The sequence below is a fragment of the Stegostoma tigrinum genome, chromosome 15 (assembly GCF_030684315.1).
Source record: "Stegostoma tigrinum isolate sSteTig4 chromosome 15, sSteTig4.hap1, whole genome shotgun sequence".
Taxonomy (NCBI): domain Eukaryota; kingdom Metazoa; phylum Chordata; class Chondrichthyes; order Orectolobiformes; family Stegostomatidae; genus Stegostoma; species Stegostoma tigrinum.
This window is the reverse complement of record NC_081368.1, coordinates 72,414,073-72,428,134: the sequence shown is the minus strand read 5'-3', so window position 1 is coordinate 72,428,134 and position 14,062 is coordinate 72,414,073. Positions and strand designations below refer to the sequence as shown.

The 14,062-nt window shown below is 43.5% G+C and overlaps 1 protein-coding gene across 2 annotated transcripts in view; it reads left to right on the top strand.

Moving 5' to 3' along the window:
- Positions 1-14,062, top strand: part of LOC125458711 (gamma-aminobutyric acid receptor subunit gamma-4-like) — a 234,043-nt gene that overhangs the window by 177,260 nt on the left and 42,721 nt on the right. For both annotated transcript variants that reach the window (XM_048544201.2, XM_048544200.2), the window contains exon 4: positions 7,794-8,014. In XM_048544201.2, coding sequence (XP_048400158.1) covers positions 7,794-8,014 — 221 coding nt within the window. The remainder of the gene's footprint in view (positions 1-7,793; positions 8,015-14,062) is intronic.

Sequence of the window (14,062 nt, the reverse complement as noted above, 5' to 3'; positions counted from 1 at the left end):
CCTGTACCTGAGGTCCGGAATAAGGTGGGTGAACTTGCAGCATGGGTTAGTACCTAGGACTTCGATGTTGTGGCCATTTCGGAGACATGGATAGAGCAGGGGCAGGAATGGTTGTTGCAGGTTCCGGGATTTAGATGTTTCAGTAAGAACAGAGAAGATGGTAAAAGGGGCGGAGGTCTGGCATTGTTGGTCAAGGACAGTATTACAGTTGCAGAAAGGATGTTTGGGGACTCGTCAACTGAGGTAGTATGGGCTGAGGTTAGAAACAGGAAAGGAGAGGTCACCCTGTTGGGAATTTTCTATTGGCCTCTGAATAGTTCCAGAGATGTAGAGGAAAGGATAGCAAAGATGATTCTCGATAGGAGTGAGAGATACAGGGTAGTTGTCATGGGGGACATCAACTTTCCAAATATTGATTGGGAACACTATAGTTTGAGTACTATAGATGGGTCAGTTTTTGTCCAGAGTGTGCAGGAGGGCTTCCTGACACAGTATGTAGTTAGGCCAACAGGGGCGAAGCCACATTAGATTTGGTACTGGGTAATGAGCCCAGCCAGGTGTTAGATTTGGAAGTAGGTGAGCACTTTGGTGATAGCGATCACAATTCTGTTATGTTTACTTTAGTGAATGAAAGGGATAGGTGTATACCACTGGGCAAGAGTTATAGCTGGGGGAAAGGCAATTACGATGAGATTAGGCAAAATTTAGGGAGCATAGAATGGGGAAGGAAACTGCAGGGGATGGGCACATTATTCAAGGAAAAGCTCCTGTGTGTCCTAGATAAGTATGTACCTGTCAGGCAGGGAGGAAGCTGTAGAGTCTGGGAGCCGTGGTTTACGAAGGAGGTGGAATCTCTGGTCAAAAGGAAGAAGAAGGCTTATGTTAGGATGAGATGTGAAGGCTCAGTTAGGGCACTTGAGGGCTACGAGGTAGCCATGAAAGACCTAAAGAGAGAGCTCAGAAGAGCCAGGAGGAGACATGAGAAGTTGTTGGCGGATAGGATCAGGGTAAACCCAAAGGCTTTCTATAGGTATTTAAGGAATAAAAGAATGACGAAAGTAAGATTAGGGCCAATCAAGGATAGTAGTGGTAAGTTGTGTGTGGAGTCAGATGAGATAGGGGAAGCGCTAAATGAATATTTTTCAACAGTATTCACTCTAGAAAATGACAATGTTGTTGAGGAGAATACTGAGATACAGGCTACTAGACTAGGTGGGATTGAGGTTCACACGGAAGAGGTATTAGAAATCCTTCAGAAGGTGAAGATAGATAAGTCCCCTGGGCCGGATGGGATTTATGCTAGGATCCTCTGGGAAGCCAGGGAGGAGATTGCCGAGCCTTTGTCATTGATCTTTAACTCGTCATTGTCTACAGGAATAGTGCCAGATGACTGGAGGATAGCAAATTTGGTTCCCCTGTTCAAGAAGGGGAGTAGAGACAACCCTGGTAATTATAGACCAGTGAGCCTCACCTCAGTTATTGGTAAAGTGTTGGAAAAGGTTATAAGGGATAGGATTTATAATCATCTCGAAAAGAATAAATTGATTAGGGATAGTCAGCATGGTTTTGTGAAGGGAAGGTCGTGCCTCACAAACCTTATGGAGTTCTTTGAGACGGTGACCAAACAGGTAGACGAGAGTAAACCGGTTGATGTGGTGTATACGGATTTCAGCAAGGCATTCGATAATGTTCCCCACAGTGGGCTATTGTACAAAATGCGGAGGAATGGAATTGTGGGAGATATAGCAGTTTGGATCGGAAATTGGCTTGCTGAAAGAAGACAGAGGGTAGTAGTTGATGGGAAATGTTCATCCTGGAGACCAGTTACTAGTGGTGTACCGCAAGGGTTGGTGTTGGGTCCACTGCTGTTAGTCATTTTTATAAATGACCTGGATGAAGGCATAGAAGGATGGGTTAGTAAATTTGCAGACGACACTAAGGTCGGTGGAGTTGTGGATAGTGATGAAGGATGCTGTAGGTTGCAGAGAGACATAGATATGCTGCAGAGCTGGGCTGAGGGGTGGCAAATGGAGTTTAATGCAGACAAGTGTGAGGTGATGCACTTTGGTAGGAGTAACCGGAAGGCAAAGTACAGGGCTAATGGTAAGATTCTTGGCAGTGTAGATGAGCAGAGAGTTCTCGGTGTCCATGCACTCAGATCTTTGAAAGTTGCCACCCAGGTTGACAGGGCTGTTAAGAAGGCATACAGTGTTTCAGCTTTTATTAATAGTGGGATCGAGTTCTGGAACCAAGAGGTTATGGTGAAGCTGTACAAAACTCTGGTGCGGCTGCACTTGGAGTATTGTGTACAGTTCTGGCCATTGCATTATAAGAAGGATGTGGAAGCTTTGGAAAGGGTGCAGAGGAGATTTACTAGGATGTTGCCTGGTATGGAGGGAAGGTCTTATGAGGAAAGGCTGAGGGACTTGAGGCTGTTTTCATTAGAGAGAAGAAGGTTGAGAGGTGACTTAATTGAAACATATAAAATAATCAGAGGGTTAGATAGGGTGGATAGGGAGAGCCTTTTTCCTAGGGTGGTGATGACGAGCACAAGGGGGCATAGCTTTAAATTGAGGGGTGAAAGATATAGGACGGATGTCAGAGGTGGTTTCTTTACTCAGAGAGTAGTAAGGCAATGGAACGCTTTGCCTGCAACGGTAGTAGATTCGCCAACTTTAGGTACATTTAAGTCGTCATTGGACAGGCATATGGACGTACATGGAATAGTGTAGGTTAGATGGGCTTGAGATCGGTATGACAGGTCGGCACAACATCGAGGGCCGAAGGGCCTGTACAGTGCTGTAATATTCTATGTTCTATGTTCTATGTACAGGTCTCAGGCACAGAGTCTGTCCCTGTTGCTCAGAAGGAAAGGGGGGAAAGGAGGAGAGCATTAGTCATTGGGGACTCCATAGTTAGGGGGACAGATAGGAGATTCTGTGGGAATGAGAGAGACTCGCTGTTGGTGTGTTGCCTCCCAGGTGCCAGGGTCCATGATGTTTCAGGTCGTGATTTGGGGATCCTTAAGCTGGAGGGGGTGCAGCCCCAAGTCGTGGTCCACATAGACACCTACACAGAGGTAGAAAAAGGGATGGGGATGTAAGGCAGAAATTCAAAGAGCTAGGGTGGAAGCTTAGAGCTAGAACAAACAGAGTTGTTATCTCTGGTTTGTTACCCTGGCCACGTGCTACCGAAGCAAGGAATATGGAGAGAGAGCAGTTGAACACATGGTTACAGAGATGGTGCAGGAGGGAGGGTTTCAGATACCTGGATAATTGGGGCTCATTCTGGCAGGTGGGACCTCTACAAATGGAATGATCAACACCTGAACCAGAAGGGTACCAATATCCTTGGGGGAGAAACTGGGTAATGCTCTTTAGGACAGTTTAAACTAATTCAGCAGGGGGATAGGAACCTGTATTGTAGCTCCAGTGTACAGGAGGTTGAGAGTAGTGAGGTCATGAATAAAGTTTCAAGGTTGCAGGAGTGTACCGGCAGGCAGGAAGGTGGTTTGAAGTGTGTCTACTTCAATGTCAGGAGCACTCGGAATAAGGTAGGTGAACTTACAGCATGGATTGGTACCTGGTACTTCGATTTGTGACCATTTCGGAGACATTGATAGAGCAGGGACAGGAATGGTTGTTGCATGTTCTGGGGTTCAGATGTTTTAGTAAGATCAGGGAAGGTGGTAAAAGAGGGGGAGGTGTGGCATTGTCTGTCAAGGATAGTACTACGGTAGCAGAAATGATATTTGATGAGGACTCATCTACTGAGGTAGTATGGGCTGAAGTTAGAAACAGGAAATGAGAGGTCACCCTGTTGGGAGTTTTCTATAGACCTCCAAAAAGTTCCAGAGATGTAGAGGAAGGGATTTCAAACATGATTCTGGGTTGGAGCAAAAGTAACTGAATAGTTGTAATGGGGGTCTTTAACTTTCCAAATATTGACTAGAAATGCTATAGTTCAAGCACTTTAGATGGGTCAGTTTTCGTCCAATATGTGCAGGAGGGTTTCCTGACACAGTATGTAGATAGGCCAACAAGAGGCGAGGCCACATTTGTTTTGGTACTGGGTAATGAACCAAGCCAGGTGTTAGATGTGGAGGTAGGTGAGCACTTTACTGATACTGACCACAATTCGGTTACGTTTACTTTAGCAATGGAAAGGGATAGGTATATACCGCAGAGTAAGAGTTATAGCTGGGGGAAAGGCAGTTATGAGGTGATTAGGCAAGATTTAGGATGCATAGGATGGGCAAGGTAGCAGAAGGGGCAGGGCCGAATGGAAATGTGGAGCTTGTTCAAGGAACAGCTACTGCGTGTCCTTGATAAGTATGTACCTGTCAGGCAGGGAAGAAGTAGCCGAGCAAGGAAACAGTGATTGACTAAAGAAGTTGAATCTTTGTCAAGAGGAAGAAAGGAGGCTTATGTAAAGATGAGGCGTGAAGGCTCAGTTCGGGCGCTTGAGAGTGACAAGTTAGCCAGGAAGGACCTAAAGAGAGAGCTAAGAAGAGCCAGGAGGGGACATGAGAAGTCTTTGTCAGGTAGGACCAAGGAAAACCCTAAAGCTTTCTATAGGTATATCAGGAATAAAAGAATGACTAGAGTAAGATTAGAGCCAGTCAAGGACAGTGGTGGGAAGTTGTGCATGGAGTCCGAAGAGATAGGAGAGGCACTAAATGAATATTTTTCGTCAGTATTCACACAGGAAAAAGACAATGTTGTTGAGAGCATACTGAGACACAGGCTAATAGACAAGATGGGATTGAGGTTCATGAGGAGGAGATGTTAGCAATTCTGGAAAGTGTGAAAATAGATAAATCCCCTGGGCTGGATGGGATTTATCCTAGGATTCTCTGGGAAGCTAGGGAGGAGATTGCAGAGCCTTTGGCTTTGATTTTTATGTTGTCATTGTCTACAGGAAAAGTGCCAGAAGACTTGAGGATAGCAAATGTTCTCACCTTGTTCAAGAAGGAGAGTAGAGACAAACCTGGTAATTATTGACCAGTGAGCCTTACTTCGGTTGTGGGTAAAGTGTTGGAGAGGATTATAGGAGATAGGATTTATAATCATCTAGAAAGGAACAATTTGATTAGGGATAGTCAACATGGCTTTGTGAAGGGTAGGTCGTGCCTCACAAACCTTATTCAGTTCTTTGAGAAGGTGACCAAACAGGTGGTTGAGGGTAAAGCGGTTGGTGTGGTCTATGTGAATTTCAGTAAAGTGTTTGATAAGATTCCCCACAGTAGGTTATTGCAGAAAATACGGAGGCATGGGATTGAGGGTGATTTAGTGGTTTGGATCAGAAATTGGCTAGCTGTAAGAAGACAGAGGGTGGTGGTTGATGAGGAATGTTCATCCTGGAGTTCAGTTTCTAGGATCTGTTTTGGGGCCACTGCTGATTGTCATTTTTATAAATGACCAGGATGAAGGTGTAGAAGGATGGGCTAGTAAATTTGCGGATGACACTAAAGTTAGTGGAACTGTGGATTGTGCTGAAGGATGTTGTAGATGACAAAAGAGACATAGATAAGCTGCAGAGCTGGGCTAAGAGGTGGCAAAATGGAGTTTAATGCAGAAAAGTCTGAGGTGATTCACTTTGGAAGGAGTAACAGGAATACAGAGTACTGGGCTAATGATAAGATTATCGGTAGTGTGGATGAGCAGAGAGATCTCGGTGTCCATGTGCATAGATCCCTGAAAGTTGCCACCCAGGTTGATAGGGTTGTTCAGAAGGCGTGCGGTGTGTTAGGCTTAATTGTTAGAGGGATTGAGTTTCGGAGCCATGAGGTCATGTTGCAGCTGTACCAAACGCTGGTGCAGCTGCACTTGGGTATTATGTACAGTTCTGGTCACCGCATTATAGGAAGGATGTGGAAGCATTGGAAAGGGTGCAAAGGAGATTTACCAGGATGTTGCCTGGTATGGAGGTAAGGTCTTATGAGGAAAGGCTGAGGGACTTGAAGCTATTTCTGTTAGAGAGAAGAAGGTTAAGAGGCGACTTAATCGGAACATACAAGATGATCCGAGGATTAGATAGGGTGGACAATGAGAACCTTTTCCCTCGGTGGGTGATGGCTCGCACGAGGGGATGTAGCTCTAAATTGAGTGGTGATAGATATAGGACAGATGTCAGAAGTAGTTTCTTTACTCAGAGAGTAGTAAGGACTTGGAATGCCCTGTCTGCAACAATAGTAGACTTGTCAACTTAAAGGACATTTAAATGGTCATTGGATAAACATATGGATGATAATGGAATAGTGTAGGTGAGATGGGCTTCGATTGGTTTCACAGGTTGGCGCAACATCAAGGGCCAAAGGGCCTGTACTGCGCTGTAATGTTCTGTGTTCAATGTTCTACATTCATAGCTATAGACTGAACCTATCTTCACCTCATAACTAGATTTTGAATCTTACCTCCCTGAAAGCTAGTCTGATGACAGGCCATAGTCCCCTATTGGACAGGAAAACTACAGACTGTGCTGTAACCCAGGAGCATGTAATACTGTGCTACCCAGGGAAGCCTGTGATGTTGGAGGAGGGGGAATGAGTACATAAGGTTTGGCTACAATAGTGTTGGGAGTGTTGGAGCAAGATCATGCAAAGTGATAGGGCTTTGTGTTATATCAATGGTTGTAGGGATTGGGATTTCGTAATTGAGAGGGTCATGCATAATGATTGTAATGGATATCAGTGATGGGAATTTATTGGTGATTTAGGAGAAATTCAATAAGTCCCACCTGGCTCACAGACAGTGCTGTCTCGTACGTTTCTTATTGAAACCAGGCCTACTCACTTTATTTTACCTGCTGTGTATCCCAAGGTACAGAAGTTATCGCCAACTGTGGTTAAGATGAAATCACTGTTAAATTGGAGGAAGGTGACCTTCTTAAAATGTTTTAATGATTAACTCATCATTCACTTGCCCTTTTACAGATTCTGTTAACATAAGAAACAGGTTGGTTTGATACGGATTAAGTTTCTGTTTCAGATTTAAACTTTTACCTTCCTACCTTAGCATAACCCACCAATTTTTGAGATGTTGGAACAATAACCCTGAATTCGCTATACACCTAATGACAAGGATAATTATTTTTCTCCTTAGTTATGGGTAAAATGCACAGGACGTCGCAAATGGATGTTGAAACTCAAGTATTCATGAGTTACATTACTCCATTGTTAGTACCACTTTCCATCTGGGATTCTTAGCATTTGTCCATTAATTATCCATTAAGCTCACCACAGAAAGTGAAGTCACATCAGTTTGTTCAAATACCTTTTTAACAATGCAGTTAAGTACTAATTATTAATAGTTAACCTCTCCAGCTCTAAAGTGAACTACTAAGTCTCATTCCTTCAGATGTAATTTTTTTCAAGAGGCATCCAGTTAAAAAATTGCCTGGTTTTCACACTGTTTGTTCTGGTGCCTGGTGTCCTGTTTCCCTCATTGCACTGCTGCTAGTTCATACTTGCAGTATTTAATGAGCAAACCATTTGTTTGATCTAAAGGATTCTTGAGCAACCAATGGCAGATGCAGTTAAATAATCTGATCCTGTTTGTCTTGCCAGAGATGCTGTCTGACCTGCAGTTTTCACACTTTAAACCTACTCAACAGGGTGAGTTGCAAATTGCCTCCCTCATTTAGATTGTCAACCTGACTCTCAACCTCTGTTATTAAGTGACGACTGATCATTTCCTTAAACAATGAGTGCAAAGAGATTGTAATAGGTCTGAGATTGATAATTTTACAAATGAGGTCTTGTGGTGAGAAAAAAATACTGCCTTGTGTTGCAGGAGTACACCATCGATATCTTCTTCGCACAAACCTGGTATGACAGGAGGCTGCGTTTTAACAGCACACTGAAAGTCCTGACCTTGAACAGCAACATGGTGGGGCGTATCTGGATCCCAGATACCATATTCCGAAACTCAAAGAGGGCTGATTCTCATTGGATCACCACACCCAATGAACTGCTACGAATCTGGAATGATGGCAAGATCCTCTATACTCTGAGGTAAGGTTCTTATCCCGGAGATGACATCACATCACCACCCACTGCTCCAGACCCACCTAAAACAGACTGCATCTCACTCCTACCTCAAACAGCCTTCCTCCCTTCCTGCTTCTCTCAGACAGCCTCTGTCCACCCTTGCCCCCCTCAAACAACTCTTTATCATTGCCAGTTGCTGCTGCCAAACTCAATTTTGGCCTATTGCAGATCATTGTTTCTCCAAAGAAGACAGCAACACATAGAATCAAAGAAGATCACAGAATCCCTATAGTGTGGAAACAGGCCCTGCTGCTCAACAAGTCCACACCAACCGTTGGAGCATCCCACCCAGACCAATTCTCCTGTAACCCACCTAATCTACACATCCCTGAACTCTACCAGCAATCTAGCATGGCCAATCCACATAGCCTGCACATCTTTGGACTGTGGGAGGAAACCTATACAGACACAGGGAGAATGTGCAAACTCCACACAGACAGTCACCCGAGGGTGGAATCGAACCTGAGTTCCTGGTACTGTTAGGCAGCACTGCCAACCACTGAGCCACTGTGCCACCAAAACTCCAGCAAGTTTTCATGAGTATTTTTGGAGCCAAAGTCACCATTGATCTATTGAAACATAGGCTGCAGTCTCATTAGAGAGTGACAAAAGATGGTGGCTTAACCTAAGAATCATCGTGCCTCAGATAAGGAATGAGGCTAAGAAGGAGGGTCCTCATAGTAACTTCAGCTGGTTTGGGAATCAAACTTGCACTGTTGGCATCACCCTGCATTGTAGATCAGCTGTCCAGCCAGCTGAGGGGAGGCAAATTGGATGGGTTACAGTGATAATGGAAACTGCAGATGCTGGAGAATCCAAGATAACAAAGTGTGGAGCTGGATGAACACAGCAGGCCCCGCAGCATCTCCGGAGCACAAAAGCTGACGTTTAGGGCCTAGACCCTTCATCAGAGCTCTGATGAAGGGTCTAGGCCCGAAATGTCAGCTTTTGTTCTCCTGAGATGCTGCTTGGCCTGCTGTGTTCATGCAGCTCTACACTTTGGATAGGTTACACCCGGGCCGGACTGGGTCTGATGTCCTAGGGTAAGTATTTGCTAGAGCAGTTAGGGAGGTTTTAAACTAATATGCCAAGGGTATTGGAACCTATGTAAAGAGTCACAGAAGAAGGCAGCAAGGGCAAAACAAAAGTTAGAAAAGGATATAAGAAAAGTGATGGACTGAGATTCCATGGACAAGATTCAAACAGGGCTATTGAGAAAAATAAGGAGAAACGAAACGCTGTTACAAGGGCAAGTTTAAAATTGTTGTACCTTAATGTGCAGAGCATCTATAATAAATTGGATGAACTAATTGTGCAGATAAATGTAAATGGGTACGATATAATTAGAAATATGGAGATATGGGTGCAGAGTGACCAGGGATGAGAACAAAATGTCACAGGATATTCAGCATTTATGAAGGACAACCAGAAAGGAAAACGTAGCTGAGTGGCATTCTGCTTAAAGCGGAAATTAATACAATTGTGAGAAAGGATATTAGCTCTGACAATATGGAGTCTGCATGGGTTGAGTTGTGAAATACCAAGGGGCAAAAAACATTAGTAGGTGCCACATACAGAACCCCAAACTGCAGTGGTCATGTTGAGAATAGTATTAAACAGGAAATGAGTGGTGCGTACAATAAGGGAATATGGGTGATTTGAATCTGCACATAGATTGAGCAAATAAAATTAGCCACAATGTTGTAGTGGAGGAATTCCTGGAGTGCATATGGGATGGTTTTCTTGACCATATGTGAAGGTACCAACTACAGAGCAGACCACCTTAGACTGGGTGCTGTATAATGGGAAGGGAATCATTGCCAATCGACCTGTATAAGAGTGCATGGGGAAGGACGACCATACAGTGATAGAATATTTTATCAAAATGGAGAGTGAGATTGTAGATTCTGAGACTAGGGTGCTAAACCTTAATAAATGATACTATGAGGATATGAGGTGTGAATTGGCCTTGATAGATTGGGGAGAGTTACTTAAAGGGATGACAGTTAATAAGCAATGGCAAACATCCAAGGAATGCATTTGATGCATTTTGGAAGATCAAATTCAAGGACGAACAATACAGTAAATGGAAAAGTCCTAAGGAAAATTGATGAACAGAGAGATCTGGGTGTTCAGGTCCATTGTTCCCTGGAGGTGACAACACAGGTCAATAGGGTGGTCAAGAAGGCATATGGCATGCTTTCCTTCATTGGGCAGGGTATTGAGTACAAGAGTTGGCAGGTCATGTTGCAGTTGTATAGGACTTTGGTTCGGCCACATTTGGAGTACTGTGTGCAGTTCTGGTCACCACATTACCAAAAGGATGTGGATGCTTTGGAGAGGGTGCAGAGGAGGTTCACCAGGATGTTGCCTGGTATGGAGGGTGCTAGCTATGAAGAGAGGTTGAGTAGATTAGAATTATTTTCACTAGAAAGACGGAGATTGAAGGGGGACCTGATTGAGGTCTACAAAATCATGAGGGGTATAGACAGGCTGGATAGCAAAAAACTTTTTGCCAGAGTCGGGGACTCAATTACTAGAGGTCATGAGTTCAAAGTGAGAGGAGGAAAGTTTAAGGGAGATATGCGTGGAAGGTTCTTCATACAGGGGGTGGTGGGGGCCTGGAACGCGTTGCCAGCGGAGGTGGTAGACGCAAACACGTTAGCGTCTTTTAAGATGTATTTGGACAGGTACATGGATGGGCAGGGAGCAAGTGGACACAGACCGTTAGAAAATAGATGACAGGTTAGACAGAGGATCTTGATCGGTGCAGGCTTGGAGGGCCGAAGGACCTGTTCCTGTGCTGTAGGTTTCTTTGTTCTTTGTTCTTTGAATGCATGGGGCAACTACAACAACTGTTTATTCCTTTGTGTTCCAAAAGCAAAATAGGTAAGAGGGCCAATCCAAGGCTTACAAAGGAAATAAGACATAATATTCGATCCAAGGAAGAAGCATACAGACAGGCCAAGAAAAATAATAAATTGGAGGATTGGGAGCAGTTTAGAATTCGACAAAGAGGGACCAAGGGATTAATTAGGAAGGGGAAAATAGAGTTCAAAAATAAGCTTGCAGTGAACATAAAGACTGATGCTAAGAGTTTCTATAGGGACGTGAAAAGAACGAGTTTGATAGAGACAAATGTAGACCCTCTACAGACAGAAATGGGCTAATGTGTAATCGGGGACAAAGAAATGGCTGAGAAACTGAATACGGACTTTGGTTCTGTCTGCACAAAAGAAGATACAAATCTGTTACCAGAATTGTTGGAGGATGCAAGATTTAGTGAGAGGGAAGTGTTGAGGGAGATCAATATAAGTCGAGAAATGATGCTGGGAAAATTGTTGAGATTGAAGGCCAACAAACCCCAGGGTCTGATAATCTACATCCCAGAGTACTTAGGAAGTAATCCTAGAGATAGTGGATTCAGTGGTGGTCATCTTCCAGGATCCTGTAGACTCTGGAACAGTCCGTGCATATTGGAGAGTGGCTAATGTCATTCCAATATTCAAAAACAGAGATAGAGAGAAAACAGGGAATTACGGACTGGTGAGCCTAACATCGGTAGTGGGGAGAATTCTCAAATCCATTGTCAAAGCTTTTATAGCAGGGCATTTAGAAAGCAGTGGCAGGATCAGATATAGGATTTATGAAGGGGAAATCATGCTTGAAGAATCTGTTGAAATTGTGTGAGAAGTAAATAGTAGAGTTGACAAGGGAGAGCCAGTCAATGTAGTGTATTTGGACTTTCAGCAAGCATTTGAAAAAGTCGCTCATAAGAGATTAAGGTACATGATTAAAGTGCGTGGGATGTGGGAAGTGTATCGAGATGGATAGGGAACTGGTTAGCAAAGAGAAAACACAAAAAGAGTAGGAATTAATGGGTCCTTTTCAAGTTGGTAGCCAGTAACTAATGGCATGCCACAGGGATCAGTGCTGTGATTCCATCTATTCTCAATATATATATTAATGATTTGGATGAGGGAACAAAATGTAACATCTCCAAGTTTGCAAATGATATCACGTTGGGCGGGCAGAGAGTGCACTGTGACGAGGATACAGAGATCCTTCAGCATGATCTGGACGGGTTGAGCGAGTGGGAAAATCAATGGCAGATCCAGTTTAATTTAGATAAATGTGAGGCTATTCACTTCAGAAGCAAAAACAAAAAGGTAGATTACTACCTGAATGCCTGTAAATTGGGAGGGGAGAGCGTGTGAAGCAGGACCTGGGCATCCTTGAGCAGCAGTCGCTGAAGGTAAACATGCAGGTTCAGCAGGCAGTAAGGAAGGCAAATGGTATGTTAGCCTTCATTGCAAGAGGTTTCAAGTACAGGAGCATGGATGCATTATTGCAGTTGTGAAGGGCCTTGGTGACATGACACCTGGAATATTGTGTGTAGTTGTGGTCCCTTTTTTGGGGAAGGATGCTCTTGCTCTCAAGGGAGTGCAGCAAAGGTTTACCAAGCTGACTCCGGAGATGGCAGGCCTGATGTATGAGGAGAGATTGACTATGTTATAATTGTTTTTGCTAGAGTTCAGACAAATGAGGTGGAATCTCATAGAGACTTATAAAATTCTAACACGACTGGACAGGGTAGATGCAGGGAGGGTGTTCCCAATGTGGGAAGTGTCCAGAACCAGGGGTCTCAGTCTGAGGATTCGGGGTAAACCATTTAGGACAGAGATGAAGAGACATTATTTCACCCAAAGAGTGGTGTGTCTGTGAAATTCGTTACCACAGGAAGTAGTTGATGCCAAACATTGAATGTATTCAAGAGGCAGCTAGATATTGCACTTGGGGTGAATGAGATCAAAGGTTATGGGATGAAAGCAGGATTAGGCTATTGAGTCAGACAATCAGCCAAGATCGTGAAGAATGGCAGGGCAGGCTCAAAGAGCCAAATGGCCTCCTCCTGCTCCTATCTTCTATGCTTCTATGAAGCCTAATAGTATTGTTACTGTACTGTAATCTAGAGACCCAGGAAATGTTCGGGAAACCCGGGTTCAAATCCCACCATGGCAGATGGTGGAACATGAAGTGCCTATTCATGACCGTGACTCAGTGGTCAAGAAAAAACCCATCTGGTTCACTGGTATATTTTAGGGGAGGAAACTCCATCCTTACTTGGTCTGGCCTAAGCGTGGCTCCAGACCCACAGTAATATGATTGACTCTTAGGGATGAGCAATAAATGCCGCCCTCATCCCATGAATGAATATTAAAAAAAGTGATGGCTGTGCCTGTGTGTGACTTGATAAAGCCTGTGAGGTTGAAGAAGTGCATTATCATTCTAGTCTCACTACTCCAAGTGCTTGTTGTACTCCCTAAAACAAATAAAATTTAAAAAACTATTTGCCAATTCCTAAGATTGCAAATTAAATGCCCTATCTAGGTCAGGTTTTAAATTAAAAGATCTGTTAACCAGATTTCTCTAATGAACACACCGTGAAAGCAAGATGTGATCTCACCAGTATCCTGTATAACTGCAGCAGATAACCTCCCACTTTTTAATTAAATTCCACTTGGGATAAATAATAGTATTTGATTAGCTTAATTACTTGCTGTGCCTGCACATTAACATTCTGCAATTTATGAATTAGATCACCCAGACCTCTCTACATTTTAGAGTTCTCGCTATTTAGATAATATCCTTTTCTTATTCTTCCTGCCAAAATGAGCACTTTGACATTTTTCTCATCATATTCCATTTGACAGATCGTTACCCATTCACTTAACCTGTCTATAACTTTTTTATAGCTTCCTCATATCTGATTCACAATTTAGTTTCCTACCCATCAATAAATTTGAAAACTAAATAACTTATCCCTTCATGTAAGACATTTATATAAATTATAGGCAGTTGAGATTCCAGCATTGATCCCAATTGTTACATCTTGTTAACTTAAAAAAACGTTATGTCCATTCTCTACCTCCTGTTAGCTAACCAATGCTCTATCCATGGTAATATTCCATCACCTACATGACCTTTTATCATCTGCAGTGAGTTTTGATA